Source organism: Dermacentor andersoni, chromosome 1 (genome assembly GCF_023375885.2).
Source record: "Dermacentor andersoni chromosome 1, qqDerAnde1_hic_scaffold, whole genome shotgun sequence".
NCBI lineage: Eukaryota > Metazoa > Arthropoda > Arachnida > Ixodida > Ixodidae > Dermacentor > Dermacentor andersoni.
Genome location: NC_092814.1, coordinates 98,319,474 through 98,341,144, shown reverse-complemented (window position 1 = coordinate 98,341,144; position 21,671 = coordinate 98,319,474). Strand labels below are relative to the sequence as shown.

Sequence of the window (21,671 nt, the reverse complement as noted above, 5' to 3'; positions counted from 1 at the left end):
AGACTGCGGTAGGGGTAGAAGGATCAAAATGGGCCAGAAAGGGCAGCATGGGGAGAAGGTCGATTGGATGCCAGAATGCAGAGGCCTCGTTATTCCCCACTTGAAAGGGGCGTCTTTCTTCAAAAGCTTGGTAAGAAGACGTGCGATGACCACGAAATTTTTCACAAAGCAGCGAAAGTACGAGCAGAGGCCGATAAAGCTGCGGACATCCTTGACACATTTGGGAACAGGGAAGTGCATAACAGTACGAATTTTACGCAGGTCTGGTCGCACTCCGTTCGCATCAACGAAGTGTCCAAGCACGGTAATCTGTGGCATTCTGATGCATTTAGCTGCAGACCGGCTCGACAAAAAATATCTAGGACTGCTGAGAGGTGCTCGAAGTGAAAGGCGAATGTGGGGGAGAATACTATAATGTTATCTAAGTAGCACAGGCATGTGGACCACTTTAAACTGCGAAGAAGGGAGTCCATCATGCGCTCAAATGTGGCCGGAGCATTACATAAACCAAACGGCACCACTTTGAATTGATAAAGACCATCGGGTGTTACAAAAACGGTCTTTTCACAGTCTAGATCATCCATGGCAATCTACCAGTAGCCGGAGTGGAGGTCAATAGAAGAGAAATAGCGAGCACCGTGGAGGCAATCGAGGGTGTCATCAATGCAAGGTAGGGTATACACGTCCTTTTTTGCTACTCTGTTAAGGTGCCAATAATTCACGCAAAATCGTCATGAGGCATTTTTCTTTTTCACCAGGACAACAGGTGACGCCCAAGGACTACACGAAGGTTCAATAATGTTCTTGGTAAGCATTTTGCGGACTTCTTCGTTGATAACTTGACGCTCAGCCGGCGATACTCAGTACGGGCGACAATGAATAGGAGGGACATCGCCGGTGTTTATGCGATGTCTAACAGCTGTTGTTTGGGTCAAAGGACGATCATTAAAGTAAAAAATATTGCGGTATAAAAACAGAACGCGGTAGAGCTCATCAGCGTGCTCGGACAGCAAGTTGAGCGCTATCACTCTCTCCAAGTCGGCAATAGTGCAAGTTGCAGAGTGCAGTGCTAGGGTACGGGTCGGTTGAACTGTCGTCTACTACAACAGATGCTACTGCATGATCCTTGAAGATGCAAAGCTGGGTCAGAGACATCGCACGTGGCAGCACTTGTGTCGTCAAGCCAAAATTGACAACTGGCAGGCAGAGGCAATTGGTCGTAATAGATAAAACTGTATGAGGTACCATGATACCATGTGCAAGGAGAACATCTTGCATGGGAGTCGTAATGTGGTGACCGTCAGGCACAGGCGGGGATGACACAAAGTCAACATAAGTCAGTGCCGAAGGTGGCAAGCAAACGAAATCTGCAGAACTGAGGCGACTGGGGTGTGGTTCAGCGGGGACCAGGAGAGGCAGGTCAAGGCGAAGGCTGAACAGTCTATCAGAGCGGAATGCACAGAGAGGAAGTCCAGGCTGAGAATAATACCGTGGGGATAGTGGGTGATGACGGCGAAGAGAAGGATTGTAGAGCGATCGGCAACGGAGACTCGGGCGGCACACATACCAATTACGGGAGCTGTTCTGCCGTCGGCGACGCGGACAACAGGTGTCGGGGCGGGTGTTATTAATTTCTTCAGGTGGTTCTGAAGTGCAGCGCTCATAACAGATAAATGCGCACCAGTGTCCATAAGAGCAGATACAAGAACACCGTCGACTTGCACGTCAAGCAGGTTCATATGAGTTGGCAGCGTCAGTAGAGGATTTGGGTGTGTAGGGGGCAATGCAGCGTCACCTCGAGGCACTGCATTGTCTAGTTTCCCGGCTGCAAGCATCTGTAGGGAGTCAAGAAATACGAGTGATGGGGCTGGGGTGAGCGAGATTGTCAGCGTTGGGGCGAAGGCGACCGTGAAGAGGGGCGGTTTTGTGCAGGAAGTTCAGTGGCAGCATTGTCGGACCGTGCGGCAGAGGGACGAAAAGAGCAGCTTAGGCGAGAGGAACCAGTATAGGTAGTCTGGGCCAGGGAACTCCAGCAACTACAACATGCGCAAGAAATGTGCTCGATTCGACAGCAGTGAAAACAAATGGGCTTCTTGCCAGCAGTGGGCCATTCAGACGGGTTGCAGAAACATGGTGAATAATAAGATGTGCGACGGGGTGGAATCGAATTATCCGGGCAGGCGTCAGGGCGATGGGCCAAACACACGGAGTGAAGACCCATGTTGGTGAACTCTTGGCGTACGACTGCCGGAATCAAGGAAACCGTGACTGCAGGTGTGTTGAGTGAGCTGGATTCGAAGGCAGCCAGATAGGCACCCTCAATCTCTTGTCAGACGATCCGAGGAACATAGCCAGTGTTGTTTGAACGGGGAACGTCGGCACAGGAAGATGTCACCGTGGTGTTTGGTAGGCGAGCAAACTGTTGGTCGATACGTCGGCTTCTTGTGAGTTCCAGGCGGAAGCACTCTTTGATAACTGCATTCACCATTGCCACAATGTTGAAGACCAGCAAGTTGAAGGCGTCATTGGCAATACCTTTCAGAAAGTGGGAAACCTTGTCTGGCTCAGTTATGTGTGCATAAACTTTGCAGCACAGTGCCAAGACGTCTTGAATGAACATGACGTAGGGCTCTGTTGACGTCTGCACTGGGCTGGATAATGACTTCTTCACGGCAAGTTGGTGACCATAAGGACTGCCAAACAAGTCTCACAGCTTTTGTTTAGGCGTATCCTAACTGATGAGCTTGTCTTCATGTGTTCTAAACCATACTTGAGGTGTCCTACCAAGGTAAAATACTACGTTGGCAAGCATGGTAGTAGGGTCCCACCTGTTATTGGCGCTGACGCATTCGTACAGGCTGATCCAGTCCTCAACGTCTTCACCATCTTTTCTCGAGAATACACCAGGATCATGGGGAGTGGAGAGTGCGATGTGGGTACGTCGGAGTGGCAGCAGGTGTCGGAGCCGGTTGAGTTGAGCTATCATCTCCGGGAGCCCTGACTGAAGGCTCGACATAGCGTCCACTACGAAGCTCCGTGATGAGGTACAGGGAACATCCACCTCCACCAAATATGTTACGCGGGAAGACGCAGACGCGACGCTATATATACAAGTATATTTACAGATCGATACGGTGCACTTCGTCAAAAGGCAACAGCTTGCGCTAGCCGCAAATCGTCGACGTTGCCTTTGCACCACTGGCCTATTCGTCCTTGGACATTGGGAATACTGGTCCGTAGCAATATTGCCTTGGTCCATGCTTTTTCTGTTTGTGTGCTTGTGTTCTATGTATTTTTTTTTCTTCTTCCTTGCAATCTGTATAAGACTGCTGTGGTTTTATTCTAGGTATTATTTACTGAATGTAGTTTTTCATATCTGCTGTACCTAGTGTCACCTGTCGCATAGAAATTCCTCCATGATCACAGAAATGCGCGGTATGGCAGAGGGATTTGTGAACTGGCCGAGAACACTGCTCTGATGACAGTATATTTGTAATTATTTACTATAAGAAAAACTGCGCAAAAGTAAATAATCTGTCCTAGATGTCTGCCTTCGTCTCCATCACATAAATTTCCCATGCTATAACTTTGGCTCCCTTCCATCTAGAATAGGGCTGGACAACATAAATGCAGCCCACGAGTGGATTTTTTAGCAGCCTGCAGCTGAGGTCACACTTCTGTGATGTGCTGGGTGCTGTAATCAACACATCACCATATGCTAAGAAAAACATTTTTGCCGCCAAACACACTACACAACATTAACTGGCAACAGCGCTAAGCACATTAAAAAAAAGTGATGCAGCAGTGTGGGATCTTTAGTTGAGAATGAATAAGCAAGACGAATGATGAATAAAGACGGATAAGAACGCTGAACGTGAAAGAACATGAATGTGAATGTGAAGAACGCTGAAATAATGCGGTACCTACGGCAAGACTGCATTATTGGCACAGCATCCATAACTGAACCGAACACACGCTTACACATATGCTTCAGCTGAAATCATCGAAGGCAGCAGCTGTGAATCGATGCTTTAGCTTTGGCGTGTTGATTTGACTTTTTAATATTCACAAATAGGTACTTGCTTAAACAGTAATGAACTGTAAGCATAAATTAAGGTTATTTGAATGAAGTAACATTGGGGCCCATGACGTCATTTGAGGGTTTGTATACTGTTATGTATATGAGAATATAAAGAACACCATGCACTTCGTCAACACATCTGAAGGAGGGATGCAGGGCTAAAATCGCCCAAAATGTGCATTTTTAGATTTAAGTTGTTTTGCATTCCTCAACTAATTAAGAAGCTTCTCACCAAATTTGGTTGGTATGTGCACTGTAAAAAAGAAGAAATGTAGCTTTTTTTCACACATGACGGTGGTGCACGCTTGCACTGAAAGCGCTTGTGAACGCTGTTGTGAAAAGATGGTCACAGAACACAAGAGAAACTAAACGCAGAATGATTGCCCTCTTTCTAAAGATCGTTCTTTGCACTTTTTAGCCATGAGAGACTTATCGTGGCTTCAGCACAACACACAGGAAAAGTGCCAGAAACAAGTAATATTTTCTGCTGCAGCAAGCTGGAATGAATAGCAAACCGAACCTGAAACTCTGTTTAACGGAAAGGCAATCAAAAATTATATATTTTCATCCACAGCAAGTCTGGATTGATTGGAAAACCAACACTGAAACTAAGATTGGCAGGCTACGATTGAATTTCAATAGGTGAACACTCGAATTACAATCGGCATAAAGGCCCAGTTGATGCCAAGAAGCCGTTTGTGCCAAGAAACCACCATCCACCCTTAAGTAGAGACATGCAAAAGAGGTAGTGTGTCTATGCAACAGGCTGTTCTCCTTGCAGGCTGTTCTCCGTGCACGATGTTCGAATATGTAGACACAAAATGCAAATGAATCATTCAATTTCAATACATTAGTGTAGAAGAGGTGCCCATAGACAGAGTTTGCATTCCTGAGAACAGTGGAGACTACAGCAGTGTTGGAGCATCAGCTGTACTTGAGTTTAATGAGGGTGCATGCAGCATCAGGAGAGTGTTGCATGAGCTGGAACTGGAAGGTGGAGATCAGATGACAAAGCACGTCAAGCAAGCAACTAAGGGAATAATTTAATTAGTATGGACAAGCGTGCTTGACAACCCTAAAGCTGAAAAACAAAACATAAAAACAGAAGACAACTTGAAGCGATTATTGCCAAGCAGTGTAATGTTAAGAAAGGGGCCCAACTTATGCAGTAGCGGCCTTTGAACGATAGCTATTCACCATAAAGTAAAGCAGCATGTTCTGGATCTTTTGATTTTTCTCAATATTCATTTTTTGGCAAAGCACCTTTTTTAGGAAAATTATCATTTTGAGGCACATTTGCCAAAGGCTGCTTTTAAGGTGGTTTCTAGAGTGAAATTTTGTTGGGAACAAGATAAGGTACTTTTTAGGTTTCTAAATTTCTGCTAACATAATGAAAATGTCAGACTCGCCATTTGACATATGATGACAACACAAAAAACAAACTTGATTTTCAAGTGGTGGAATTTTTACAGCAACAGCATCAAAAAAATTTTTTTTTAAAGTGACTGCCCCTATCCGGCATTATAGACCACCTAGAAGGCATCCATTTGAAAATAATTATTATATCTCTATTATATTTGAAATAAGTTTTTCCAAGTTGACACACTCAACTGCTCAATATCATAATCATAACTTTTTTTCTGTTTGTGCCAGGGGGGGTGAAATTTAGGATGTGTCCTAATGACAAGCAGATAAATCATCCTACATGATTTTAAGGTTTTACATGAGGTAAAAGATTTGTTATATAGCGAAAGTTGTGTACGAGTCTACAACAAACATGCAGCCGCAAGAATTTTTGAAAACGATGCCATAAATGCAGAGTTACCGGAATTAGATGATCAAAAATGCGACCACTACTCATTTCTCCCTCTCCTTCGTGTCTCTCCCTGCAAGTGGTCTCTTCTTCTCGCCATGTACTCATCTAAACTACTCTGAATGACAAGCGGACACTACGTCATTACCAATGCCACATTCACATTTCTTTTTCCCAGTTTCAAAACACCACCTACAACCGGTTACAAAGGCTCCTAGTTTTTTGGCTACCTGCTGTCACTGCCGTGCCATGGCATTTTGCGGCCATTTTTTGGTGATCCCGAAAGATCGCTGGTTGATGAGCTCCATATATGCACTGTGTAGCTGCAGTGTTCACCAAAGCTAAATGTCATGCAACAGGAGTATCTCCTCCTTAAGTTTTATAAAATCTTATATAAACTTACAAAAAATGCAGAAACATAGCTAACAATGTCTTGAAACTGTCATCTCTCTTCAGAAGCACCTACATATGTGGCCAAACCTTCTTCTTGACGACTCATAACAAAAGTCACCTTCAATCTTAATTGACCAATGTGACAAGGCATGCTGAGGTCAGCAACGAGTGTGATGGCCCCAAACACAGACTGTTTTCTCGCAAAAACGAGGTGTAGCGTTTCCCACTAAATTGTGGCCCATGTGGCTCTCAGAGAAGCTCGCCTTTGCTGGCTTTGAGTAGTGCAGCCCTGATCTATAACAGTTATTTTTGCTTTATTGTTTTTCTGATGACATCCCCCCCACTTCTTTTGACTAATGAACTTTTGCCACAACACCTAGTTCTTAGAAAAATCTCACCTTCATGACAGTCGATAGGTCTTTGGATGTCAAGAGAAGGAAGAAAAAAAAGTTGATGGCATATTTGAAACCGAAATGTCAAAATATATAAGCAGCACAACTTTTAGTAAAATCCATCAATACATCAAGAAACTGTTTTGGAACACATACCCGCCATTAAACTATTTTCCTTTATTTCACATGCCGATTTTTACATCCATTTACCTAAAATCAGCAGAGTTCAGTGGTTCCTGCAGCTGTGAATTCATTTACTGCGACAGCAGCTGCTCCAGATGGTTCCCAATGAGCACAACTTTGTGAAAACACCAGTAATTCTATGTGAGTTCCCCCCATCTGTACGCAACAACAACACCAACAAAGATGACAATGGTAATGACGACCCTGGCCCAACACCTTGATGATGATGACAATGGCATGACGACAGAGTGATGACAGCAACAGCTACACAACAGCACAGTATTGCACACTGTGACATAACAAACACACAAATGGAGTGATGGAGCAAACAAGGTTTTGAGCTCTTAACTGTTGTAGCAGTAAAAGATTGCTTATATGTTATTCATATCCTGTACTAATTAAATTATGCATGGCTCATGCTATGGCAATGCATGCTACAGTGTAATGGAATAGAGGGATAGACAAACAAACACAGCAAACCACGCTTCAGGCTCTTAACTGCTGTCACAAGAAAAGAGAAACATCTAGGCTAAGTATACGAGAATCTTGAATTTTCAGTCTCATCTATATAAACTACTAGTTAAGAGCACACTGCAATGCCATGATCCATGTGACCTATTACAGGTCATGTCAAACTTGACTGCTGTTCAAAAAAAGCAGATTTCAGTTCAACACAATACACATGCACTTCTTGAGTCAGAAGAACCTAAAACATCACTGTTCTTGAAGCTAGTTAAAGGACAACTGCAACGAAATTTCATGTTGACTAAATTTGTTATGAGTAGTAAACACCACTGAACAAACCTTGGCAAAGCAGCAGAGCTGGTAGTTGTAGCTTTTCTGTTGGCAGCCTTTAAACAGCACCTAAGCAGACGATACATGCACCTGGTGGTGTAACTGGAACTTAAGTCTCAGCCCGCCATGTCCGAGATTTTTCAGCAAGCCACAGGCAGTAATGGCGCGTGAGCCAGCCAAGACCAGCTACGTGAGCCAGCCAAGACCAGCTACGTGAGCCAGCCTGAGCACTCGGGCTGGCACGCTGTGGTTCCCCATGCCTGGGGAACCACAGAGACCAATCAGAGCACGGGGTAGTCTGAGCGTCTGACACAGGGAGAGGGCTCGTCGCAGCACCCTGTGGTGGCCGCAGTATCTATGTTAGGCAGCAGCATGGCGTTTGATATTGCAGTGGTCATGCCGAGGTCATGCATTTGGTCATGCATCACTTCCAGCGAGGGGCAATGGCGGTGTTTCTTTATTTAATTTCAGTATCAACAAGTTTTTTTTTTTTTTTTTTGCAAGCTTTTAATGACATTTCAACTGGTACTTGAAACATCAAATTTTGCATGAAGGCTCCTCTATAATTATGTTATATTAAACTAGGATTTCTATGTGGTCCAAAATTTTGTTGCAGTTGGCCTTTAAAGCATAAGGGATCATTTATAACCATAAGGATGCTGCAGAAAGGCTGCAGATTCTTTCATTTAGCTCAACATTCTGCCTTGAAACATCAGTTTCTGAAGCTAGCAGAGGCATAATTAATAATGAATATTAGACAAGCAGATGTGATCAGCAAAGGTGGCATCGAAGTAAATATATGCTATTGCACTTATAAACCTTTGGATGGTGCATTGAAGCTGCATATTCCTTCATCTACCTCAACATTCTATCATATAAAAGAAACAATAAAAGCAGCCAGTTAAAGCAGTAGCCACATTACAAAATAAAAAAGAATACAACACCTTCTGGAATATTCCAAGAAGCCACACGGAACATTTCTTGTAAGTCCAGTTGTGGTGGCTTGACATCGCTTGAGTAACTGAGTAGAAGATATTCAACAATTGAGAGGTCAAATTCTCTATTTAGTATAGAATCAGCTCACCTTTGTATACTGGATTGTATGCCAAGATACAAGACAACAGCTCTTGGGCATAAGAGAGGACAGCAGTCTGCTGTACAAGTGGACTCTGCAACAAAGGTCCCAGGAGGTCCCCACTGAAAAAAAATTTTAAACATTAGCATTGAGAAGAAAAAAGAGAGAAGCCAAAGTGTTGTGCTATTTATCATTCATGTTACCAGGTTATGGGTTGCCCTTCTTCATTAGCCTTGAGAAGTCCTGCAACAAAAGCAATGGAAGCACCACAGGGACATTCAAACAAAAGATTTTTAATGGTCAATATTGAAGTTCGTCAGGTCAGAAGTGCAAAAGACAGCAGAGCAAAATATGAATTAATCTTACAGGAGCATCTTGGAATATGTAATTTGGTTGACAATCTCAGACAGCACGACTCAGTACAAGAATACCATGTACAGCACACATATGAAATATTACTTGTTTTTGGTAATTATTTAAAACTTCATTAGGCCATACAGAGCACAACTAAGCTGATAAGTAGCAACTATCCCCTTAGACAAAGCTTGAGTACAAATAAAATTCCTAGCACAAAAAATACATACAATGTCATGCAAATCTTTTATGGCAGTAACTCAAAATCACTGTATATCCCTTTTAAAGGCTGTGTTCTGAACTAGCCATTTAAAGAGACAGGACACCCCAGCAGTGATAGCAGAAAACAAGACCATGTGGATTTGTTGCAGTGGTTTTGCATGATGACATCTTTCTTTCACACTTAAGTGTGTTTAAGGAACTGTGATCATCTTAGGTGTCCCATTAGGGCCCAGCATACCTTTAAAAGTATTGTACCATTTTCATGTGTAAATAATTAAAGAAGAGACATATTGTGTTTCTTAGTATTCTATATTGCTAAGAATGGTCCCGCCAAGATGGCCACATTGTAGTTTTTTGTCAGCTGCATGATGTATTTGATCTACTCATCGCCAAACTTGGAGAAGTGCTGAACATAGAAGGTACTGCTGTACATGCACTTTCTTTATTTTTTGTCAAACATAGTATATACTTCTCGAAGTTGAAGTTTGTGAGTAAGTCTTAGAAAGTCTTAAACAATGAATGCATGGCATTACATATACAATACATATTTAGAGCTTCACAAGAAAATGAATTCAGGTATACTTTGTAAAGTACACTGGGCCTATGTGTTCGCTACAGGGGTGCACTTGTTTTCAAAGCACACACAAGGGTTTCTTTACCTGTATTTCGACAGAATATTTTTTTTTTCTGGCTACAAGAACTTCAGAGACGGTTGCAGGTAAAAAATATATTAAGAATTATATCAACATTGCTATTACTCCTCCTGGTTCCTTTCTTGCTGCCGACAAAGATGAAAATGCTCTTGTATTCTCAATCAATAAAATAGGGAGCAGTGTTACAGTAAATTTAGATAAATGAAAACTATTTAGATATGATATGAAGACTATTTAAAAAGACATAATTTATGCAGAATTTTATTACAAACTGAAAAATAAGTGGGGCGAAACAGAAAACAACAAGGACAACATTATTCTTATGCCAATCTAGAGGAGTAGAAATAGGGCAACCCATATTGGGGAACCAGACGTAGACACTATCTCTTGAACAGGTCAGAAAATTCTAACTAAAATGTCACCGAGCAAATCATACAACAGGATTGTAATGCAAGAACCGACTGTCATTGGAGGAGATGCCAACAGTCAGTTGTATGTTTAACTACCGCTGAACCAAATTCTGAATGCTTTAGTCTTGAATGCCAGCATTCATTGTAGGATATCACGTCTAGACCTGCATCAATAATAGGTTTCCATTATGTGCACCTCTGAAAACAACATAGAAGTACTTCCCCGTCACTTGATGAAGTCATGCTACACACTTGAATAGAAAAAACATCTCCCAGAAAAGAATATTTCTCACTAAAATGCTAATTTTGCTGTCGAGAGGTTATGCGGGCTTGCGTAAAGTTTTGTTTACTCTTAGCTACAAGCCTCTCCGATTTAGGAAGCTCCAAAATATAGCATATACATTTGATGACCTGCATCACGTATTACTCCTATAAAGGTGCAAGGTACTTTATAAAGCACGCCATTGTTAGTGTTTCAAAGAATAAAGCGCAACTCATGAAACCTTGACAATGCAATTGCAGTGTGAAAAAATCATCTGGTACCAAAAATCAACAAAATTTAACTGGCAGATTTTTCTTGGGTATTAATGGGTTAATCCCTCGCAAAATACCTCCATTAAAAAAGCGTTTTGCAGCTCCTGCATGTTGGTCCCCCAATTCTCTTCCTCGTAAGAAGAAACTTGAAAAAAACAACAGGGCCCTCAGTATTTTCCTGCTAGATGACAACATCCCTATTACACCACTTTATTGCTACAGCCTAATTTTTATACCTAACTAATGAAAACCACTCACGCTGCAGGAGAGTTTCCAAGATGGTCTGGCAAACCTAGAACAAAAGCATCCCTGTCAACACATAGATTAAATTCGCTATAATTTAAAAAAGAACTAATAAAACGTAACTCCTACAGGAGATCATGACATAAAATGTTGCAAATAAATAAAAATGTTAAAGACTTGTTTGGAAAGGCACACCTCTTACATTAACAAAACAGACAACTGAAGCTATGAAGTCAAATGTCTCTCACATTAAGATCAAGCAGTGAGCATAATTGTATGACTGAAATTCTGCCTATGCAAACCTTCAAGACTAAACATGCAATGTGAGTACCAGCTCATAATTGTTGCCTAGTCAGAGCTTTGGATCACATTACAATTTTTGTAGACAACAGATCACCCATAACAACTACATTTATCAATTAAAACATTGACTTACAAATTTAAATTATGTGTAGGCATCTAAAGCAAAGTAAAAATTGGTTTAGAGATCACACAAGAAAGTAAAAAAAATTTAGTATTAATAATATTTGAAAACGCTAATTGTCTGTGATAGCTTATCCTTCTAGGACATATATTTTGATGGCAGGATTTTCATCAAGAACTATAGATATAAGTTTCGGAACAAACATGTATAGGAAAAAATTCTGACAGCAACATTTTGCAAAACATTCAGTATTGCCTGTATAAAGTATGGCAAGCTGCTAAAATGTTTAGATCGTTTTAACTGTGTTCATGAGATTATGAGCGATAGATTAGCACTCAAAGGATGCTCTTCGACTATGAGGGATGCAACAGTAAAAAACATAGATTAACTTTTGCCATTTGGCAACATTAACATAAACTCAAATATCAGAATGTGTCTTATATCAGTTTACCAACGAAGAATAGACATTGTTACACAAAGGAAAAGTTGTCCAATGCTGCATACAAACAAAAAAAAAAAAGGACCCATGACAGAAAGAAACACATGCAGATAGAGCACACCTTTTAGATACAATTCCAAAGATAGCAGATGTAAAAAATGCCCTGCATGTGCCTGGCTTTTCTGTCAAGACGGTGATTTGGGCGAGTTGGTTATCGATAGTGAAATTGTTTCAACGCTGACGGACGCATAAAAGGGCACAGAACACATGAAGTGCTTTGTGTGACTTGTGCCCTTTCTTGTGTCTGTCAGCTCTAAAACAATTTCGCTTGCTTTTCTGGTTGCCAGTGAATGCTTTACAAAACATGATAACAATAAAGCAAACATACCTTTCTCACAGATGCACTTGCATCATTGTGGTCTGATGCTGAATAAGCACTGGAAACTAGTTCACACATAAAGACTGTAAAAAAACAGCAAAGAACATAGAAGAGAAACAATAAAAACACAAGTGACAAGCTTATCTCCCCAGATCAAGCATACCTGAGAATGTGAATGCAGATGGTTCACTCTGATCAAGAAGTTGACAAAGAGCAAACAGGCTTCTGCTCAAATCAGCAATTACTTGAGGATTCTGGACATTACTGTAATAAAGATGACAACAGCTAGACACAAGCTTCTGCAACTGACAATACAAGTTCATGACCAACATTCTGAGCTCATTGCTTAAACAGACATATTATTACTTCCCTTGTGTTTTCAAACCAGACACCTCATCAGCCAGTCAACAAATACCCTCCCCCTCCTCCTTTCCAAACTAATACTAGTTCATCATTCATGCCATTATCACACATCGATTGGTTTGTAACTGTCTTCAAACACTGCCATGCCATTGTACATGCTTGCAATAAAACTGAACTGCTGATACGGTGTGGAGCCGTTAGGCCGAATCGCATACAGAATGATAAGCTGAGGAAACAGACAGAATTTCTCTAAACTACTCACAGTGAAATGTAGTCTTTGATACACATGACACCACCAGCATGTAGACGACACAGCAGTTCCAAAGGGGTGGCAGTCTGAAGGAGGAGCAGGATATGCTTTAAAGCAATTTCAAATTCAAAATACCAAATAGATTAAACATGCATGTTAAAATAGTCTTACGCAACTTGCAAGAACTTTGGCAAAGTTGATTGGAATTCCTTTTGATGCATATGCAGCTCTAATGTGTGCAACCAGAGTCAGTGCTGCCTTCTGAAAAGGAATGAAATAACTTAAGTTTGGGCATGTTGGCATTCCATTACTGTATCAAGTGCACAACACAAGACAGATGATAGTGCCTGTCTTTGTTGGTTTTCACTCTGTCCTTGCCTTGTGTTGTGCGCTAGATGCAACAATGAAAAGGAATGGTAACACTGTAAGCTGAAAGCAGTAACATGGTAGCCACAGACAAAAGTATGACAGAAATGACAGCTAAAAGCCTTTTTCAATGAAATCATCCCAATATTTGCAGGTGGCAAGTGAAGCATACTCCTATAATCGTGATTACTCTACAAATGTAACCCCCTCTTTAAATGCCTTGTAGCCAGCCAACCATTGAACTAGAGTTCCTCCTTTCAGAAGGCTAGAAGTGCTTCACAAGATATCTACGACACTGTGGCAGCAATTTTTGTTCCTTATTGCCAAAGTAATAACACACCAAAACGCATATCAAGCTACTGTGCTACCGTTGTGTTTATTTCCTATACAGCAAAAAAATATGGTGCCACTGTTAAACCTATTTGGCATTGGACACTACAGGCATTAGAACCTACAAGCATTGGAAACCAAGCACTGCTGTTGATACTGTTGTTGCAAGTGGGAGCTACTGGAGTCAGTCAGTTAGTACCAAAGAATGCTCCTTAACATGATGCATGCTGGTGTTTGTAAACACATCACAATGTGTTTCAGAAAATTTTTCCGAGTCACATTACCTAGGATGTTCTGTACACATATACAAAACCTAGATTTCACCTAAAGCAATGTTTTCTAGCAATTTCCTTGGTCACGCAGCCTCACATCTCATTGCTTTATCGATGTTATGAGAGGAAAAAAGAACTGACAATGAAGAGGAAGGTGACAAAATTTCATGCCTTTATGAGAAGCCTGATATATCGCATCATAAGCCAACAATCACTGACTTAGAGGCACTACAAACATTGTATATGATACTCAATTCCATATCTTGTTGTCTAATTTTGCCACACTCTTGATGCTCTGTTGCCTTTGCTGACGCTTGCTACCAAAGTTAAAAACTACTTTATTTCATCTAACCAACCATATGATTGTCAAGGTAATAAAAATGTGAACAAGACAAAGCAGCTATTTTAGAAGATGTTTATTTAACTATTTTTTGTTGCTGCATAAAACATTTCTACTTTAACTTGTACAATAAAGGCCAAGGCTGGTGCCAGAAAAAAGGTATTAAGGTTCTCTATATCCCCTTTAGTCACGGCTTACACATTTGTAGACACAACTTATTTTTGCCTTTTCTATGTAGTGGTGGCAAAGAATATACCAGGAACTTTAAACTTCTAGTAAACTGAACATTCTGCTTATCTAAAGTACCTTCATTTTACTTCTGAGTGAAATCTATCACTACAGACGAGCGCTTTGGCGAAGACACTATGCCATTTTTGATGAGAAGTTTGACATTGGACGTTCGCTAGCAATTGCAACAGATTTTTTTTCTTTCTGGTAATTTTCGCAGCCAATAATCATCTTGTGCATATATTCCAAGTGGGTGCTTAAATAGATTTTATAAAGAAACATAGCATGACTGACTGCACAATATTTAGATATTTTAAATACTCTAATTATGATGACTCATCATAAAAAGCCCAAAGATTCATTCTACCACCTTTACTTGCTTTCAATGGAGTATCCTGCACTTTAACAAAAGTTATGTTAATTTCATACATTTATCGACAGTCGATCAGTTCCTGGCTGAAGGGGACATATATTCTCTATATACTGAGCAAAGGACACTAACTACTGCTCTGCATGCAAACTGTTTTATATCACGTGTGTTCGAATGTACACTCAGCATAAAAAGTTTATGGATCACAGGATCTGAGGAAAACCTGAACATTTCCACAACATGAGCACATAAACTGGTATTTGCATTTCCAGTTTTTACTAGTATAGTGAGCAACACATTGTACGGTTTCACTGGCTATGATTACAAGCTTCTCGGAAATTTGATGTTTTCTTAGATCCCACAACCTGTACACTTTTGACTGCACAATGTGCAAGAAAAAAAATTCACCGACGATTACACTACTCCATGATGCAAAATGTTAGTGCAGCTCTGTACATGTATTCATTTCGCCATATATTGAGGAAAAGAATTTGAGACAGACATGTAGCAGAGTCGGCGATCGTCGAAAATCTGATCTGCGAGTCAAGCGTGTTGGTTTTTATACATCACTCATCGAAGGTTCCAGTTTAATCGCTGGCGCCGTGCGGCTTCCAAAAACTACCACACAATTCGCGTCGCACATACAATCAAATTACAAAACAATTGCAAAGCATGACAATCGAAACAAACGCGAACGAGGCCAGTTTCCCGCGGCGGGCACGTCAATGAAGGGGCCACTTTCATTGGTCTCTGCCCCTTCACGGCTCACATCCTTCATATTCCCCTCCACGTTCGTTCACTCTTTCATCTTTCGCTGTGCTCATTCATTCGGTTACGCCACCAACGCTCGCCTCAGGGACGGGCGCCTAAGAGTTGCGCTCTAAAACTAGTAGAGTAGATTGCCATAAAAAGACTCATCACTTTATGCTGTAAGCAGATTACCACACTTTACCCCACAATAATTTTAGTAAAAGAGTCACACACACTGGAAAGCTAAAAGAGAAAGCTGCTCTTGAGAAAATCATGTTTTAAAAGCTTACCCTTCCCTGGCTACTGAGAAGGCAATTCTGCCCAGATTCTTCATCTACAGATTCAGCACAATGTATCACAATTTGTGCGTAACCAAGGTTAGAAAAGCTGTCTTCTATGAGGCTCACATCATCATGTCGATTTGTACAAGAGAGCAGAGCGGCTTGCATGACAAGTAGGTCATTTGCATGAACTGTAAGGAAAGAAACTTACGACATGAAACTGTGCGACCTTGGCATTGCATGGAAACAAAATGAATGCATAATTAATAAGAATTGCACATCCTTTTCACCAAAAATATTTAAGCACACATTCACAAAACAAAAAACACAGTGCCCTTATACTCTGTGAAGGATGACCAGCGAAGTTGTGTATGTGGGCACTCGCAATGGCGAACTGCACCTCCACCACGGGTTGGCCCGGCATTGCACTATATTCGGGATCGGCCCACATACAAGGAGTGCTTGACGCTTGCTTCACCTTCACCGCGGATCAACCCAGCATTGCACTATCTTTGGGATCAGCTCATGTATGGGGAGTGTTTAATGCCTGCTTCACTTCCATCACGGGTCAGCCCTGTATTGTACTATCTTCGAGATTGGCCAACGCATGGGGAGTGCTTAACGCCTGCGTCCCCTCCGCCGCAGGTCGGCCCAGCATTGCAATATCTTCGGGATTTTTTTCTACATGCGGACACGATAGTGGGGAAAGTAGCCCTTAACAGCTTCGCTGTAAAATTTCCATGTCATTTGATGGCATCCATTTACAAGTAGCCATAAAAAATACAATAAATAAATTTTGTGAGTTCCTTTATAACGCAAGAACACAATTGATGTTAAATCTTACAAACACAGTGAACATGTATTTCTAAAAATACAGGGTAAAAAAAAAATTTGATGGCTTGGGTATGATACAGAACAGAAGCATTGAAGTTTCAGCAACTTCACTCTGATCAGGAACCTGGCAGGATAAGCTTGGATATTTTAAAGAATGAGCTACTGCAACTAATGTCATTTATAAAGGGAGCCTTCACACAAGTTGCAAATCACATACTGTGCTATGAAAAAAACATTAATCACAAGCTACACAATGAAGTCTATTGGCTGGGTTCCGTGTAAATGGGCCCTTTATTGATGGTGTTCATATTTTCAAGATTTCGAAAATAAAATTTTGAGATCTACTTTCTGAACCAACAATTGGGGAGAAATCAGGTTTTTTCCCGGATGCTATTCCACAATATTATTTTCCTCTAGTTATTTTATCTAATCATCATTTACTCATTTCTTAAAGGCCCCTTTAATGGTACTATGTAAGAGATAAGGTAACAGGCTATACAGTCAAGCCCACTAATAATGAGTAGAGTTATAACGAATGCTCAGTTGTTAAGATGATAGCATGATGGTCATAATTTTCATGTGGTCTACGGCAGTGCATCTCAGATAAAATTAGTATGACGCTTCTACATGCTCTCGTATAGAGAATGCTGAAGTACCTCTCAGGCGCCTGAGAAAACACCATTCTCCTTTGTTTTGTATGCCCGTTCGTCAGCGGTGCATGCCGGGCTCAAGCACAAAAGTACATCTCAACTGCTCGAGATGACGCCTCCCTGCTTTTCATGCTAGTATGTATTGTGCGCTGTTGCAGTGCATGCCATGGCCAGGGGCGATACAGTTGGGAAGCAAGGCGAGGTGCATTATATTTGAATTTTTTCTTGTCATGCTGAAGGTCTATGCTTTTGCTGCAATTTGGAAGTGACCGACTACCGTTCATCACAGGCACTTGTATGCTGTAAACAATCTGGTAAATGCAATTATTGGGTGGGCATCAAAAGAACAAAGAAAGCTTAGCAATTACATTCAAAAACAATAACAGTTTTTGCAATTATGATGGCTTATTCTTGCATGTCCACTTAATACAAAGCGATGGTAGAGTGACCGGCCAATAAAGGCATTGGTCCCGGGTTTGAGTCCTGGACCAGGACGAATTGTTCTTTTAACTGCGAGGCTTTCTTTCTGAGAAACGCCTACGGGTTTCCTTCGTAGCTTTGTGCTATAATTCAGGTAGATGCCAATTTTTCCCTTTCATGTACTTTCCTCCACCTTGTGGGTTTTTGCATAACTGATTTGCTATATTCAGGCTGTATGCTTCCGAACTGCTTCAAAAGTAGTATTTAAGCTTGACAAACACTATATTTTAGGGATATTTACAAGCTTCATTAATTTATTGCAGCCTAGTTTCCAGATGGGGAGAGGGCAGCAGGGGTTTATTCTGGAGAAAAGATTATCAATATGGAGCACTCTTCTTCTGTTGACATATTACACCATTTTCACACATAAATTACAATTTTTTATTTTGAAATGCATTTTCAAATTCACTTTTCTTTTTATTTTTAATTGCACACATTACCATTCGAATACAATATTCCATGTTGGTTCTCAAAAAAGCACGCCTGTGCACAATTCAGGACGAAGGACATTATTTGAACAATGAACAGTCTTTTTGTAAAGCACAAATATGTTTGAGCTGACTTGGTTATGCGGGGCACAGCTAGATGTAATGATATAATGACAAATAGAAACTGAGGTCCTACTCCACTTGGAGCACGTGCTGGATGTATTGCATAACTCTAACCAAATTTTTAAACAGGCAGTACTTTTCCAGTATATAAAACAAACAGTCTATTATTCACAGTTGTTTCGAGTAACTTAGAATTATTTCTTGCACTGCACTCAGTTAACTAGCTAAGATACTACACAATATGGACAAAGTATACAAAAATGACTTCAGGTATTTTAAGCATGCATCATTCTGAATAATGGTTGCGACCTTGGATGTGTACTTATATTGAGTAATTGTAATTGAGCTCATCTAATTGTGTGACTAAGTGTCGAAAGAAGCAAGGCAATACAAAAGACATACCAAGATCTCGAACAGAATTGAAGAGTTGGTTCAAGTTATGCGAAACAAGGAGTAAATGAGCTCATCTATGCCATTGCTCTGTCACAACAAAGAACATGGCATGAAAGAAACACAGATGAAGAAGCACACATCAACAGGACGCATTTCTTCGCAACATTTTAATGCATTAGCATTAGCAGAGTCAGAGTGGTAAAAAATGTATGTGAGTGAAGAGTGGGAAGCTGGTCACGTGGTAGTGGTAGAGAGGGAGAACTTGGAAGAGTGTGTACATGTGCGCGTATGTATGTGTTCGTGTGTATGTGTAATGCCTAAGGCATTTCTCTTGCATTTACTGCTAAATTGCCAAGTTTTTTTTTTTTCTGTCTGTATGTAAGACCAACTTGCTCAAGTTTTATTATTGCACTGTTCACTTGCACTGACAAAACAGTCCTCACCTTTATTTGCATAGAGCAGAGCTTGTCAATTTCCTACAACTTAAGTGGATCAGGTGATGCATGTACGTACGACAGCAGAAAAGTGGCTGAAGCTGGTCTCTGTCAGCTTCAGCCACACAGGCTTTCTGTGTTAAATAAAGTTCCCTAGGAGTATAATTAAATTAGGTAGTCGAGCTCAATCCAAAAATGATGAATCCTATTTATAAATGCACAGTACATTGAAAGCACAATTGCAGATGGGTAATCTCGAGGGGCTTAATGGCACTAATAGTTACCTAGCAGGTGTCAACATAAGCACTTGCTGGGAAATACTGACAAGAATGAAATTTTAGAACTGAAAACTAGGACGAACATGCCGACGATAACCGAGGTATTCACTGGTGCAGTTGAAGATCAAAGCGGCTTTCAGTTCATTTTCATACAAGTCCTTAATATGATAAAAATAAACATCCCAAGTACCACCCTAGGCCACTTCTCTGGCAGCACTGAGACGTTTAGCTCTTACTGCGCGCTTTGACACAAGATCACATTACCTTGACACGGCGAGGAATTAAATGTTTCTATGATAATATAATAGATATGGTGTCTGACCATTCATCGACACCTATTACTAGATCGTACGGACAAATATTACATGCAAGCACGAGCAACGGGTTATCGGTTCAACTATGACGCGAATACATAAAATTGACAGAATTAACAAAAGATGAAAATATCATGCACTGAACAATGAGGGAATTATTGAATTACCGTAATCGAGCTCCTTGGCGTCACTTTTTAAGATTACGCTAGTATCATCCAGCTGCAAAGGAAACAGACACGACTGCATTATGAGCGGATCACCACTACCCGGCATCGAACCGGCTCATTACAGGCATAAAAAGCATATAAACCTCGCGCACGATGTCGCGGAATCCCCCAGTGCTGCTTATTAAAGCCTCGAGTTCATCAACAAAATCTGGATGCGTTTCCATGTCCATTTTTTCTTTCCGGAAAGAGGACCCCAAACAGGCGCATAAATAAGCGCTACTAAAGGACCGACACCTGCGGCACTTTAGAGAGGATTCCAAAAAACGTTCTAATAATACCACGCATATAACACAGGCTGATAAGCCGCTGTTTAGCAGGTTTAGTAGAAACTGTAAAAATACCGCGCGTTTTTATAGTGGATTCTCCAAAACAACAATAGAAAGCCGCAAGTCCAGTCGTAAGACATCTAGCCTGTGATCTAGCCACCTGCACCGGCTGTTCCTGTTTCGGTTTATATAAGTATGAAACTCTATGGGATCCATGGTCAGGCAGTGTCTAAAAACACCCGTAATTAATTTCGTTACCCATCGCTTCCGGCGCCTGCTGTCTCAGAGTGATCCGGTAAACCAGCGAGTGTTTTGGAGTTGTCCCGAAATATATTTCAGTTAGACGATCAGACGCAGCTCAAGGTTCAAGCCTGCCCGAAAGCAGCAGCTCCATTTTATTAGTACCTCCCTCCTCACCACGGTGAAAGCTCCTCACTAAAGCGACATTTAACCGCCAAAGCCTCCCATCGAGATCCTGCTATGTTTCAGAAATAAAAAGAGTAAAGTTTCTTTTTATAAAACCGCATGCTAATAAGTCGTGCATCGTGTCTTCCCCTCCATCAGCCATTCACTCGTTGCTGTAACGGGATTCAATAAATTTCAGCGACAAGCACACTCCTACTCCCGTGGATTTTGAAAAAGAAAGAGAGAAGAAAGAACGGGCCATTATGCTCAAATGCGCATGCAATAGGGTCAAAAGTTAGCATGAAAATACATCAGCCGCTTTTGTCATGCATGTATGCATGAGCAACGCAGTGACAAAAGCAACATATGCACGAGATATTTTCACAGCGCCCAAGCGGTCAGCAGTGTTATGTAGGTCTCGTGCGCTGACACGAGGGCACTTCTCGATGCCGCACGCCACCTACCAGGTGAACTGCACACATTCGCATGCTCTGTGCATACTGTCATGGAATAAAGAACTACTGTGAGGATGCCTGCGCAGAAAATAAGCAGCTGCTGGTTCTTTGTGGTTTCAGTATCGAGAACAGAAAACACCATAGGGCACTTCAGCGTAGCGTAACCTGCCAACACCCCCAATTTTCTGTGCTAGCTGATCTGAACTGCCAGGTGGCTATGTTGGCAACAGATATATGATTTCGTTATGCCTGAACATACTAGTAAATGCCTCATACAGAGCAGAACTTTTATGCATGTAGTGACTTGTACGCTGATGATTCCATGCACAACTTGACCAATAAGATGGAGTGTATATCTATCCAACATGTTTCAAAAAATGCAGAACACACATAAGTAGTAGGGCTGGGACATTTATAAATAAGCTTCTGGAGTGGTTGACTAAG

At 41.2% G+C, this 21,671-nt stretch overlaps 1 protein-coding gene across 4 annotated transcripts in view; it reads right to left on the bottom strand.

The window, feature by feature from the left end:
• The window catches only part of LOC126543290 (uncharacterized), a 98,840-nt gene extending 78,351 nt beyond the window's left edge, over positions 1–20,489 (bottom strand). The window contains exons 1-11 of one of the 4 annotated variants that reach the window (XM_055061827.2): positions 20,185–20,489; positions 20,042–20,093; positions 15,950–16,131; positions 13,175–13,264; positions 13,016–13,089; positions 12,554–12,654; positions 12,400–12,473; positions 11,164–11,197; positions 8,936–8,975; positions 8,742–8,854; positions 8,602–8,678 (exon numbers count right to left, since the gene is read on the bottom strand). In XM_055061827.2, coding sequence (XP_054917802.1) covers positions 8,602–8,678; positions 8,742–8,854; positions 8,936–8,975; positions 11,164–11,197; positions 12,400–12,473; positions 12,554–12,654; positions 13,016–13,089; positions 13,175–13,264; positions 15,950–16,131; positions 20,042–20,093; positions 20,185–20,271 — 924 coding nt within the window. In that variant the 5' untranslated portion in view covers positions 20,272–20,489. Of the gene's footprint in view, positions 1–8,601; positions 8,679–8,741; positions 8,855–8,935; positions 8,976–11,163; positions 11,198–12,399; positions 12,474–12,553; positions 12,655–13,015; positions 13,090–13,174; positions 13,265–15,949; positions 16,132–16,151; positions 16,170–20,041; positions 20,094–20,184 lie in introns of those variants that run through there. The other 3 variants (XM_055061826.2, XM_055061828.2, XM_055061829.2) reach the window with 3 other exon arrangements.
• Between the last annotated feature and the right edge of the window lie 1,182 nt (positions 20,490–21,671).